This window comes from Bombus vancouverensis, chromosome 12, assembly GCF_051014615.1.
Source record: "Bombus vancouverensis nearcticus chromosome 12, iyBomVanc1_principal, whole genome shotgun sequence".
Lineage (NCBI taxonomy): Eukaryota > Metazoa > Arthropoda > Insecta > Hymenoptera > Apidae > Bombus > Bombus vancouverensis.
In genome coordinates this window covers 5,223,908-5,237,362 of record NC_134922.1, presented here as the reverse complement: position 1 = coordinate 5,237,362, position 13,455 = coordinate 5,223,908, and the positions used below count along the sequence as shown (strand labels likewise).

Genomic DNA, 13,455 nt, shown 5'->3' with positions numbered 1-13,455 from the left:
GAAATTTAACACTGCGATAATTACCCTGACGCTGTGCTAATTAATATTCAGCTCTCGTCGCTCGGTTTATTACATGCCGGCAATTCGTATGCACGAAACGTAGAACGCGTCGTGTGTTCTGTCGAATCGATTTACGCCGACAAAACAACGAACGCTCGTAAAACATCCACATAAAAAAGGTATAACTATTAATTAGCCTTAGACAGAGGCAAGCGAGTGAATTATTTTTTAATCGACATACATCTTCATCGAGATTGTTTCAACGTTGCAGTTTTCTCCTGTGATTATTCTTCCAAATTTATACATACATTTATAAAGAACTTGTATTTCAAAATATTAATAAATACGATACGTTTAATAATGTTGCAATGTTTGTTGAAATGTGTGCTTTTAATCGATATAGATACGTATGTACGTATTTTCCATTTCACATCGCTTGTACATCCGAATCGTACGGTGGCCGAACCAAAAAGAATGGCGAGAATCGTTGCGATCCTCGGTGGTTATGCCGCAATACATAACACGCTCATGACAACAACAACAGGTGTCGCGACTACACAAATATTGTATTTGTTCTACCAAATTAAGCAATGTTTCAAAAAATGTAGAGTAAAGGCTTGCAAAAGAAATTTTCGAAGAATTCAGTGTTATATGAAAATTATTAATATTTGTCCCTATAATTATCTCTTCTCGTAATTTTCAAAACACTCGAACGGAAATTCAAGATATTCTCTCTAAATGAAGATGTATATTTTAATTATAAAATTCCACCTTCTTACCTAATAAACAGAAAAAAGATAAAGAGAAGAAAGAAAGAAATAAAATTTCTCTTCGCAGGATCAAGGATCATCTCCCTGAAAGAACCAACACGAACACAGGATTGAGAGACCTTGGAAAATTTCTGAGCGGTTATTAAAATTGTCCCCATTCCACCCAAATGGATGCCAATCGTCGGACAACGTTAACGAAGTGGATCAAAGAGGACCAGTTCTGACACGACGTCGTAAAAGAGTATTGAAAAAGGGAGAAGACCGTCGATCGTTCGTGTCGTTCGGAGTGCAATTGATTTTTAAGCAGCATCCCGCCTCCCCTGCACCAGTTTGTCCGATCTTCCTTCTTCTTTCACGTTCCCTCTTTCATGTCGAGGACAAAAAGCGTACAAGGGGGCAGCTTGTTCGCTGGTTTTAAGTAAATATGATAATGATACCACAAGATCGTTCAACGACGCGTGCAACGATCGACAATCAACGAGCATGATACGTAGCCCTTCATTTAAATATAAACGGAACGGAACATGGTGGGCGAGAAAATGGCACTGCTTCAACGAGCTGTCCGCCAGTTGATACTTTCGACCTTATTTTTAAACGTTTCAAGATTTCCTGCATTCCGTTAGTTTGTTAAATAATTGATTTTTTAAGGTATCGCATAATTGAACCAGGAGAATAACGACTCAACTGCAAAATCGCAAATTTTTAATTAAGCCATTACGTTACTATTCACAATATATCTAATATTTTCAATATGGAAATTCTACGAATATGGTTTAGTAATTTAAGGAAATTCATTCATTCATTCATTAAGGAAATTCATTAAATGAATAATTATTGTGCATTTGTTTGAATAAGCACGGCACAAGAATATTTTTATTATTTAAAAAAAGTGCACCGAAAGAAGACGAAACTTCGGAATAATACAACCAACTACCAAGATTCTCACTTTTCGAAGAAACCCACTCACGCTTATTTCAAGCTTCCGAGGAAGCAGAGGTACCCGTTTAAAGTCACAAAACGCTTCGTGTTCGCACGAGACTAATGAATTCGTTGCGATTGAGTAAGATACCGATCGTTTTCGAAAACGCACCCTTTCCGAAAGGCGACACCCACGTGTAAACCGACATGGGTCCCAAGCTGTCCTCGGCTTCCAGTTGCCCGTGGCGAACCGTGTCATCGATTTATCTCATCGTGACAATATTTTTTAAAAGCCTCGACTAGCATCCGCAGGGGTTATCTAGAATGGGTATCGGATATCTAATCTGAGGACAGTCCCTACCAAAAGACGCACCGGCTGCAGCGTGACATCGTGTCACCAGCTTGGGTTATCTCAGGATCACCCCTGTCACCAAGGTCGCTCGGTTTTCGGCCCTACAAAGGGGATAGTCTATGTTCAGCTAGCAAAGAAGCGATCGAATCGCATATCGCGTGGGTTTCGCGCGGTGATTTCAACGCCTGGTTTCGCGTGTCGACCTACTACTACATTTGTGCTACGCTGTCTATTATATGAAATGAGAGAGAGATTTGAATTATTATATAATATGATATGAATAATTCGACGATTATAAATTAATTGTTATTATACGTATTATGAACACTGTATTTATAATAATATTTTTCTATTGTTATGTTAAATAATGGAATGATTATTAATAAGATGGTTTAGTGTAATTGTAATAAAGTCGATGACTGACGAAGCTTCGATTCAAATGGGTTAAAGAAACTAAATTCCGAGCAGATGACACATTGCATGTGCGATTTAGGAGAGAAAATGAGGTACGATTAATTATTAGAAAACAGTGGACGATTGGCTAGTACGTAGCATATGAAGCGTGTCTAAGCACATAAATATAAATATCTTATCAAGTTGGGGAGATGTGAGGGTAGCTTCATATCCGATGGGCCGTGAAATTGAGGGTCCACCCTTTTTCGTTGGTCCCACAAAAGGTTACCAGCGTGTTATGGTGTCGAGTTCTAACAGAAGCGAAAGGATGTTACGAATCTTTTCATCTGTTTATCGTAATAAACAAATGAATGCAACATTATAGAATAATTCATATTTTAAAAAGTTCTTAATGATATTTAAGCTTGTTTATTAAATAAAATCTACCAATAATTTGTTAGAAATATAATGAGTCAACAGAAGCAAATCTTATCTTGCATAATTAATTTTGAGATGAGTAGCAAAACAGCGAATTGAACTGCACTTGGAATAGAGAATATCTGTTCTTCTTTCGAATTATAATGATACATTTTTCTGTAATGCAATGACTTAAGGAACCACCGTGGATGGTTTTCAGAAATATGGTCAGTCAATTAAAAGCAAAACATCGCTAATTATTTGAGAAACGGGCGCTAGTCATGAAAACAATTGTTAAACCGTATACGTTTTTTTAGTTACATGCAATTCTACGACTTTCACGGAAAACGATTCGCGTGGTTCGCCAATTTATCCTGGCATCACGAGCTTCCGGAAGAATAAATTAAGAGAATGTTATCGTTTACTATTATTTTATTCCACGACGTACGAGATGGGCGTGTTACGTGTTAAAGGAGAAAAGAAAGAGTTCCGTCTGGCGATAACATTAAAAAACGTTTTCCCGCGAAATCGATTTCCTGCGACTGACGAATTGCCCTTTCACATGAAACGTTTCTCTATGCATGCGCCATGATGCATCATTCCTAATGTCATCCGAAGAATTTATAACTTTTAACCTTCTCATATTGGAAGTTTTTTATAACATTTTTTGTTCAAAGAGCATCTATTGTACGTGTGGCAAAGTCGTAGTATCAACTCTTGCAACCATTTTCGAAAATATTTCAATGCGATTATCAATTTTTCCATTTGCGAAATATCTTTGTGATCAAAGAAAACAAAATTTTCTAAAAATTTTTACTGACCTTCTTCTTTTAGTACAAACGGCTTGACGAAAGAAACGACGTACACATAAAATTCAGTTCATTATTCAAATGGATACGGTCGACGAATCGAAGCTGCGGGTCCCAAGATAGATCTTCCTCAGTTTACTACCCTCCAACACCATTCGACCGGCACACGGCTCGGCCTTTGCTAAGGTAACCGCACTCAGAATCGAGCAGATGGACTAACTACACCCGGGAGAGTAGCTCAAGGGCCGACGGTACCGAGATCAAACCACCCCCGTCCTCTGTCGGGCATCAACCCTCGAAAAATGACAACGAATTCGCTATAAATTCTCGCCTATCGGTACAGCCGATCTAGGACACCAGATAATGCTACGCCAAACGTTAAATCAGGTCGCAATAAAAATGCATTTTTCGATGTTTTTCGATGTTCATGCCCCTTTTCAAAAAAAAAAAATTGGGCCACTTAAACAGAAAACAAAGCAGGAAGCAAAGAAATCGACTCCTTTTCTAAAAATTTCTTAATTCGGAATGAGATTCGATTAGACATAATTCGATTAGAGATAATTCGATCAAAAATTAGATTTTTTACTTTGACTTGATTCTAATGAAGGCTTTACATTTTTTCTGAATTTCAACTTAAGTTGTTGAGCTAAAAATGTATTCGTGGAATATAAAGAATAAAAAGAAAATGTAAAAGCCTTCCTTTCGGGAAGAATAAGCGTAATCTTAATTTGTGTACTTAAGTTGACATCAATTTGCCACTATTTGTACCCAAGAGTCTTATAAATCCTCTTACATATTCACAAATAATCTCTTCATTTCCTTCCACGCTGTCAACTTCACCGACTTCGTAAAGTTCGGTGGATGTAAATTTAATGCCATTCGTTCAACCCTTCGTCGACTGGTTTCTTTTTCATAAGATCCGAGTTGCCTTTTATACCCGTTTCCCTCACAAGGGATTATCCTCCGAAGATTCGAGCGTTGAGTTTGTAAAAATACGAACGAAATATACTCACGGCCACGCGGCTCTCTTTCAGCTCGAGTCTCACAGCCAGAGCTTCTCGCATAAACACATCAGGATAATGACTCGAGAGAAATGCTCGTTCCAATTCTTCCAGTTGCCAGCTATTAAAGTTGGTCCTGCTCCTTCGCCTTTTGCTTCCACCTTCGTCCGATTCACCATCGCAGCCTGAAATTATGAACGTACCCACGTTAGAATCTCTGTAGATTTTTCAGCAAGAAAGTTAAGCCACTTAGTCACTTATTATCCTTTCATTTCGGGATTAAGATCTTAAGCTTCACCTGATATTTGTTGGAGAATAATATTCAATTACATATTCGATATTATACGGTGTTTCTTCTGAAAACATCGTACATAGATTCGAAGGTTGTTTGAAGAGTGTTTTCTCGCTTTTCAAAAGGAAAGTTAAGAAAATTGGTATTTATTCTTTTCATTAGATTGTTATTGGAATTTTGAAATAGGATAATTTTTTAAATAAAAGTTGATACATGGAATTTAGATGTTTCTTATTTCAACAGTATGTGTTCTAATAATTTGACTTCAACCTTCTTATTTTGTCTTAGACAAACTTCCACTAAAAATAATAATTATAGTATAGAAAACAGCTGTTAGATCTCCGATAGAGAATAATTACCTACAGAAAAATGTTTTCAAACTTCTTAATAGAAATCAATATCAAACTATACATTGCTCGAAAAATACTATCGAAATCTATTTCTCCCAAGCACGATCTGATGCGATATTTCCCTAGAAGCTGCACGTCTGGTAATTGCATAGAGACGTCATTTTCCATGTGAAAGGGAGAAACACACTAAGGCTTATCGTCGCGGAATTGTTCGAGCTATCGTATCATTCGGACCTATCGTCTCGTCGCAGATAAGACCGGGAAGCAGAATCCCGACATATTGAATAAACATAGAATTTCAGTGATTTTACGAGGACTCACGTCTACCCTCCACCCTATCTCAAGCAAAAATCTGCGGATCCTCGATTGTTTTGGCAGACGTCTCCGTCCAAGTATGCGCTGATACGTATGCTAATGCGGACGGAGCGGAATTGAAAAAAGATCGGCAATTATGATTGACTCTGCAATAAGGTCGCCGTTATCTGGATCGGGAAATGAAATAGCACGAGACGAAACGTTTCCCGAGATCGAAATGATTCGAAAAGAGCTTCATGTATAACATTTAATATCCTTCTAAATATTTTGGTGAAATTGTTAGGAATTGGAAGAATCGATAAGGATTTTATGAGGTAAAATTTAAATTTTTATTAACAATGTTAAGTATTATCAATGATTTTCATGCTATTTTAAGGTTCATGTATTTTGGATTTGCGCAGCAACCGGTGAAATTTTTGTTCTTACGATATAATGCCAAGAATTATTAATGATTTCAGATAATTCGATTTCAAAAAAAAAAAAATCGAACGACCAATTTTCGGAAAAGAACTCCGATCAATCGTCTCCTTACAAAATTCATCGAAAAAGGGATAGATTGTAATCTCTGTTAATTCGTGATTTAATTTATCCAAAGATAAATGACTAAAAATCGTATTAGCGCAGAGAATTGAGCACTTACGTTGGCGAAAGAAGGAATTCGTGGTTGAGAGACACATTGGAGCGTTCGCTGGCGAAAAGTGTAGCCTGACACAGGCAATTTTTCTTCTTTCACGTCCGCGGCACGGTATTATTATCGGAAACGACTATCAAACTTGATAGATGATACAGGTAGCACGTTAAATAATTTATGAGAGAACGAGTTAAACAATTTTCACGTCCGGCTTGATCGTCGAACGTCCTCTCAATCTATTTTCGTCGCGTTCAACGGGACAGAATTACGTTTTCCTCTTTCCAGACGAGAAAGCAGTGCCCATCTTCTGATAATATAGCCGATCGCATAATGAACTTGACATGATGATAATGATTCGCTTAATTCCGCGGCACAAGCATGACGCGTTCGGACACAATGATCAGCCGCCTCGTAATCATCGCTTCCGTAAATGGTATCTCTCAATTTATCTAAGAACGCATGACCATTTACTCGTCATTTATCGAAACAAAATATGTAATTGAGAGGATTGCTCGCCGCCATACTTGACATCCGACTTTTATTGCTTTGATTGGACGTTGATAGTCTTTAACTCGAACCGATCTATTGTTCCTGATTTAATTATATTCACGATGGATCGAGACGTTCTTCAGAATTATCCAAGTAAATTTTTATTACGGTAGAGGATTTTGCATATTTCTTTTCGAGGAATTAAAAATTCTGATCGAAAGGAACGATTGAACATAACTATATCTTAACATATCTATTGAGTATTTACGAGTATCTATCAGTTACCAACGAGTTATCAGCGAGCAATTATACACTGTCTTAGCGAATTTGTTAGTACGAGTGTCTTAACGACAGTATCTGTAATTATTCATTTATTTATTATTTTAAATACACTTGACGGTTCCAGCAACGCGTTACATCGTTATTTCATCAACCATCATACACAATCCTCTACATAGGTATGTATTAAGCTTCGCCAAAGGGCTGAAAAATTTCTACACTTTTTTTGGGTGGATTAAACGTGTAGGTGTATTTAATAATGTAACTAGTGGATGAATTCGTAATAGTCCAATGTATTAAAATCAGTATAAGTACAAGTACAAGAGATAGTGTATACCGGTTTTAATCGTCGCTCGCTCAATGCTACTATGCCGATCGAAAAAAGGGTAACAATACTCTGTCTTAGGGAGCACGTTCATACATTTATATTGACGGACGTTATCACAAAAAGTTAACTTGCTCATGTAACTCTGGCTGAAGATTCTGGCTGAAAAAACGGCAATAAAAATCTGTTCGGAGTTCATTCGCCTCTAGACCTTGTAAAAAGTTAAACAACGTTAGTACTCGAAGGCACAATAATATGGGTCTCTGCCTTATTTGAATTTTACATTTCCACTTGAACTTTTCCTACGTTCATGTGCCACTACATTTTCAACACGTAATTTCGTTTGGAAACAACCAGTTATCGTTTTTAGACAAAAACATTCCGGTTTACAAATTGACGTCGAATAATCGAGCAATATCGCTCAGCAGATATTTCGCACACGAATCAAACCGGCCCAAATCAGCGCATGAGAGCATGCAAGTTAATATTTCGAGCACGAAACATGCAATCAACCTATACACTTTCCCTTCAGAAATACAAGTTTCCCATATAATATATACCGCGTAAAATCCACAAGATTTATCCTGGATACGCCACTTCTCTTTTAAACTGAAGAAATAAGGAGATTCGTCTGCCAAACCAGCACCTTCGCGCGTATCATATCCCTGAGTTTAAAACGCGAACACGTTCCACGGTGTTTTGCGCAAAAATAAACACGCCGACAGCGATTTTCATGAAAATCGTTTATCCAATCAGGCAATCGTCAATCGTCGACAATTTTAAGAGATCGCGTTATGCACGAGCATACGTATAATTTCCTACTTACACATTGGCGAAACTGGTCCAGGGAAATTGACGTATCCCCTTGCGCCTCTCGTTCGTACACCCTACCGGAATATAGAGGGACAGTTAAAAATCTAAACAGCTGTAATGCGTATGTTTGTCACAGGAAACTTCAGGAACGTTGGCTCCTTCGTAATGACGAGTTTGTCCCACGTTATGACGGATTATGAATACAAATTACGCACGGCGCCAACATCGTTTTAATGGCAGGGTAATTTATTACGATAGCTCTATACTATCTCTCTCTCTCTCTCTCTGCCTCTCTCTCTCCCTCTCTCTCTCTCTCTCTCTCTCTCTCTCTCGAGCATCGGTCTACGGAGCCATCTTTTCTTTTTCCTTTTTTCATCGGAACCTCGTCCTTCGAGGGGAGTCGGCGTTTAAGCTAATTGTCGCTGCACGCGAGAAGCAATTTCTACTAGAGGGATCATTAAGGGATCGAAATGTCTTCGTTCCGTGGGGAATAAAAAATTTTCACCGGTTATCGTAGGTTAAAAAGGCTAATTCAATACTCCGGAGAGGCATGCATACGAATTACCGTGTAACGCAATTTTATTATATGCATATACAAAGGAACAGACAACAGGCTACGGATAGACAAGCCGTGGGACACTTCGATAATCAGCACGTTTCGTTAATAAATCTCCAACGATTACTATTACTTCGCTACGATCGTTTCGCCAAACGACGATCCGACTTGAGTGTAATTTCCATTCTAAGACACTCCTACCTCCTTGACGTAATCAAACTCAAAGATCTCTCGAATTTCCGTGAAATTACAGTCAATTGCTGAAGTACAGTCGAGTATCTTTTTTGGACGATTGATAGTTGTACAATATAGAAGTTTGAGAACCACTGGCTCGTTCTACAGATCTTTTTTGTATTATTTAATAGCTGAATATTTGATAATCTTATTATCCATTACGTATTTCATTTTCAAGAAATTATTCAATTAATCGAACGAAACATGAATAAATTATCGACATAATCGACGTACTGAATATTCACTGAAAGGAAAATTACGGCTCAAGGATGCAGTAAAAGATACTTTACTCTATATTTCCTCCGTTAACACTAGACAATATTGCAAATCTAAAATCTACTAAAATACTGATAAAACTTGTTGCAGAAAGAACGCAAGATGCAGGGAAGAATCAATCGAATCGAGAAACGTATATTCAGGTAAGAAGAAAGAATCGGAACAATAAAAAACGAAATAGGAACACAGCGGATCATTCTCGCGATGGTGGAAGATTAAAACGTGCTTGTAACAAAACGTGTTTCGAATATAAATTGCTTTCATCCGAAACAGACGCCGCCGGTGTCCAGCTGCTATTTATTGCAGGCTGGGTCATCGCGATTCGCCCGCTTCTCTTTCGGTACCTCTTGTCCAATTAAGATTTACCAATCGACGATAATGTTCGCGAATCGGCCGTGTCGTTGTTGACGAGAAGCTAAAGAGAAATAAAAAATTATTCGGTCGCGCATTAATCAGCGTAATTAGATGCTATTTATCCATCGATTACCTCTCTCCTCTTCTTTCCTTCGTCTTGCGAGAAGACCGAATGAGAGCAGGACGGATATCAATCGATCCGCTCATTATTGATAATCTATACTCCGTCATAAGCGATTCATCCAGCTGTACACGGTGGCAACCTAAGGAACTTGCTTCTACGGATCGCTTTTATACTCTTCGATGCTTCGAAATGCCGCATTTTTTTTCTTTTTAACGAATGAGTTAATTTACGCGTCCATATGGTGGAAATAGCGATAATTCAATTGAAAAGAAGACGGTCACTGGTGCCAGCATTCTAAATAAGCGATGGAATCTAGGAGACTTGAATTTCACAGTTAAAATTTGAGTCGAATTGGAATTTGGAAATTTTTGATATATATTTGAACTGAATTTAAATTTGGATGTTCGATGGTATGATTGCTAATGAGAATTACATCTAAATTTGAAAATTCTCCGTTCAAATTTGAGGCAAACTTAAAGTCGAAGTTGAACTCATGTTTAAATCTTTCTATCGGCAAACCAAACAGACTTAGGATCGCCTCTAGTATCAAATTCTGCTTCAAGTCGAATTTATTTCAACGAAACCCAGTTGTAAATCATCACGAAACAGTTGCAACTGACAAAGGATCGCTACTGAAGGTATCAAAATCCAATGACCGAATAAAAAGCCGACCGAACGTCTTTACGCCACGATCCTCACTCGAAGCGACTGTTTCAGAAAAACAGAAGGCCGAAGGAACGTTTAGCGTAAAAGCGGTTACGTGTTGGACTGTTATTAACATCTCCCTAGTGTACACTGGTCGTAACGGTAATAATAATAAGAACGAGCGGGTTTCAAGATTATAAAGCGTCGCGTTACTAAAGAGAAAAGAGAGAGGGAGAAAAAAGGGCGAAAGAAGCGACTGGGAACGAATGCGCCGCCCAATAGGGACTAAGTACCAATTCTTGGTCATTGCTGCCAATTCGGCCAGCCCTGTCTGGCTTCCATTTCCACGCGGTTGAGAAATAAGACATCCGCGGTTTTAAAAGGAAAAAGGGCTGCGTGTAGGGTCGCGTGCGTCGTTATGGGGCCCAACATGGCCGAAACGTATCATCATGCAATTACGCCACGCTAAGAACGTAGCTGGTCGTCGCGTATACACCAGTGGACCGCCATAAACGCGCACGAAACGCGCCGGGTCTCTTTCCAGTAATAATCGATCCTCGATCCCCTGGACCGTGAAGTTCACCGTAGCTTCCACGGATTTTCGTAATTTCGTGAAATTACGATATCGAGATCGGTTGCTATATACGCGTCTTAGAGAATTCCTCTGTTATAGTGGGTTTTAAGTCGATTGTTTTGAACGTTCGATGATTTCGTAGCGAAGAATTTTTACCGACAATGAGTTTTCCTTCTGATTCAGCATCCGCGTAAGGGTGGCTTAAATTAGCAATAAAATTTACCGATATCCGCTAGTGATTAAATACGTATAATAATGGCTGGTATTTTACAAGGCTATGCATGATGGAAAATGACCCGCAATTAAATTGAAATTACACGTATACCTGTACCCAATTGCACATGAATGCTTTTGCGTAGGTACTCGTGTATCGTGTCCTGTCTGCAGACGTAGATTTTAACGCGTCGAAAGTTCAGATTGCCCGGTGGGCCATTGATCGCAGCCATAAAAAAAGAAAAAAAAATTAAGGGGAAGATACTGCATTTTATCAAGTAACATTCTTACTTGGATTCCTTCCTAATTTTAACAAGGATTTTCGATAATTTAAAAAAAAAAAGAAATTATTCCTGACACATTCGTGTCTGAATTTTTGTTCTTTGAGTTATTGATAATAAACCAGAAGTAAATAATTAAAAGTATAGCCAAGCTGTCCATTAAGCGAAATGCATTCTCTTCATAGGTATAGACACTGGAAAAAATTCCATTACTGTAGCTTATGAATACTTCCGCGTGTTGAACGAAGACTATAATCATTTTCTTCGAGCAAAACTGTGCGTAATATTTGAATCTTCTCTGAATATGGAAAGTTAAATGTTTTTCTTACAATTTAGCAGATTTATGGCGCAATTAGTGGCTGTATCGTTCGTGATACACGTTTGTTAATTTTTGCATGAAAGAGAACACAAAAAGCGTGCCATGTCGTCACCGCGTTTTTAAATATTACCTTTCTTTTATATTTTCACTATATACTGACCATATTACACTTTTATAATATTCTTCATTATATTTTATATTCTTTACTGCATATAGAGGTTTTACATATAGGGGCTTTTTAAGTATCCAAAAGTTTACCAATATTTTGATACTTTTTACAATCACCATTGACCTGACTCACTTTCCTTATTTCAATCGAATTGTCACGCTGAAAGGTGATATCCTCACGATCTCATAGCCAACCTCGCGATATCGCAGTCATTGAATGATCCAAGCTCATCGAAAGAAGAGAAAACTACTTCGTTTCGTTGGCCAAAATGCTCTCGAAACTGGCAGCCCGCGAATGAAATTACAATGATTACCTCTCGCTTTCCGTCAGACACATTAACCGTAATAACGGCGGCATAAAGCGTCTATGTGTGTGGGCTGTCATTTAAAAGCATCAACGGAAGGCTAATTTCGTCGATATAAAAACGAAATTGCCCCTTTTCACGAAATCCTGATGAATTGCGCGATTAATATCGTTCAATTGTTAAAAAGGGTCGCGCCTTCAAATTTCGTTCCCCCGTCTATACTATTATCTTTTTACGTGTGACCGCCAATTACACGCTATCCTGAAAATTCAAGAAGCTATTTACTCGAACGCGTCGCTGTCCGTTTTATAGAGACAGTGAAATTTTCCAAAATTGACCGATCTATTCTGCCAAAAGTGGCTCTTCCTCTCATATACAATATATTATTTTCGCATGTATTGTGCGATCAGAAACGTAATTATAAAATATTAAATATTGTTGTTTCTTTGTGATTTATGCATATCTTCAAAGGTATTATTTAGATTGGTATTACGATTAGTTAGGTAACGTGTTCTAAATTTATGCGATAAAAGAAGGAATGATTCGAGGTTCGAGCGTAAGAAAAATTGCATACTGCTGGACTAGATTACTCTAATTAATATCTGCAATAGAGTCGATTTGCAGTTCTACGTTCTCTTAACTTTCCCTTTCAAAGTACCGATTAAATGTTAGATTAATGTAGAACATAATAGCGACTCTGGAGTCGTAATTTCCAACGAATTGAAATAGATACCCAGGCTCTGGATATTATTAACAACTTTACTACCAGCTTATTATTCGCATAATTACCGCGAGACAACAGACTTATAGAATTTATGAAAGACGAGCACTGATCACGTCAAAAGTGCTACTACGAATAAATTTCGAATTCTATTGACAATCGTATCTTGTGTATCCATCGTACAATTAGTCTGAAATAGCAAAAACAGAATAGCGTTATTGACATTCTACATGTGGAGCACTAACCTTTCAAGAATAAGATACAAATTCTATTATGAAGAACGAAAGTAGCATCGTCACTAGTGCATCCGCTTAATGAGTTGCCCGTAGACTTGCGTCGCGCGAGTTGGTTCGCGGTAAATCGCGTGAAACCGGTGAGAAACGTCTCGTCACGTGTCCCAGGGGGACGCGCGTTTCAGCTGTCTCGGATGAATCGAACAGAAACGAAGATGGTACTGAACGGGGAGGCTCGGGATCAGCGCGAAATTAAGATTTTATATCTCGAATAAAAGCACGGGTCCCGAGGCACGGC

At 38.2% G+C, this 13,455-nt stretch overlaps 1 protein-coding gene across 1 annotated transcript in view; it reads right to left on the bottom strand.

Moving 5' to 3' along the window:
- Positions 1-13,455, bottom strand: part of LOC117160855 (uncharacterized) — a 101,556-nt gene that overhangs the window by 4,931 nt on the left and 83,170 nt on the right. The window contains exon 4 of the mRNA XM_033341897.2: positions 4,673-4,845. Coding sequence (XP_033197788.1) covers positions 4,673-4,845 — 173 coding nt within the window. The remainder of the gene's footprint in view (positions 1-4,672; positions 4,846-13,455) is intronic.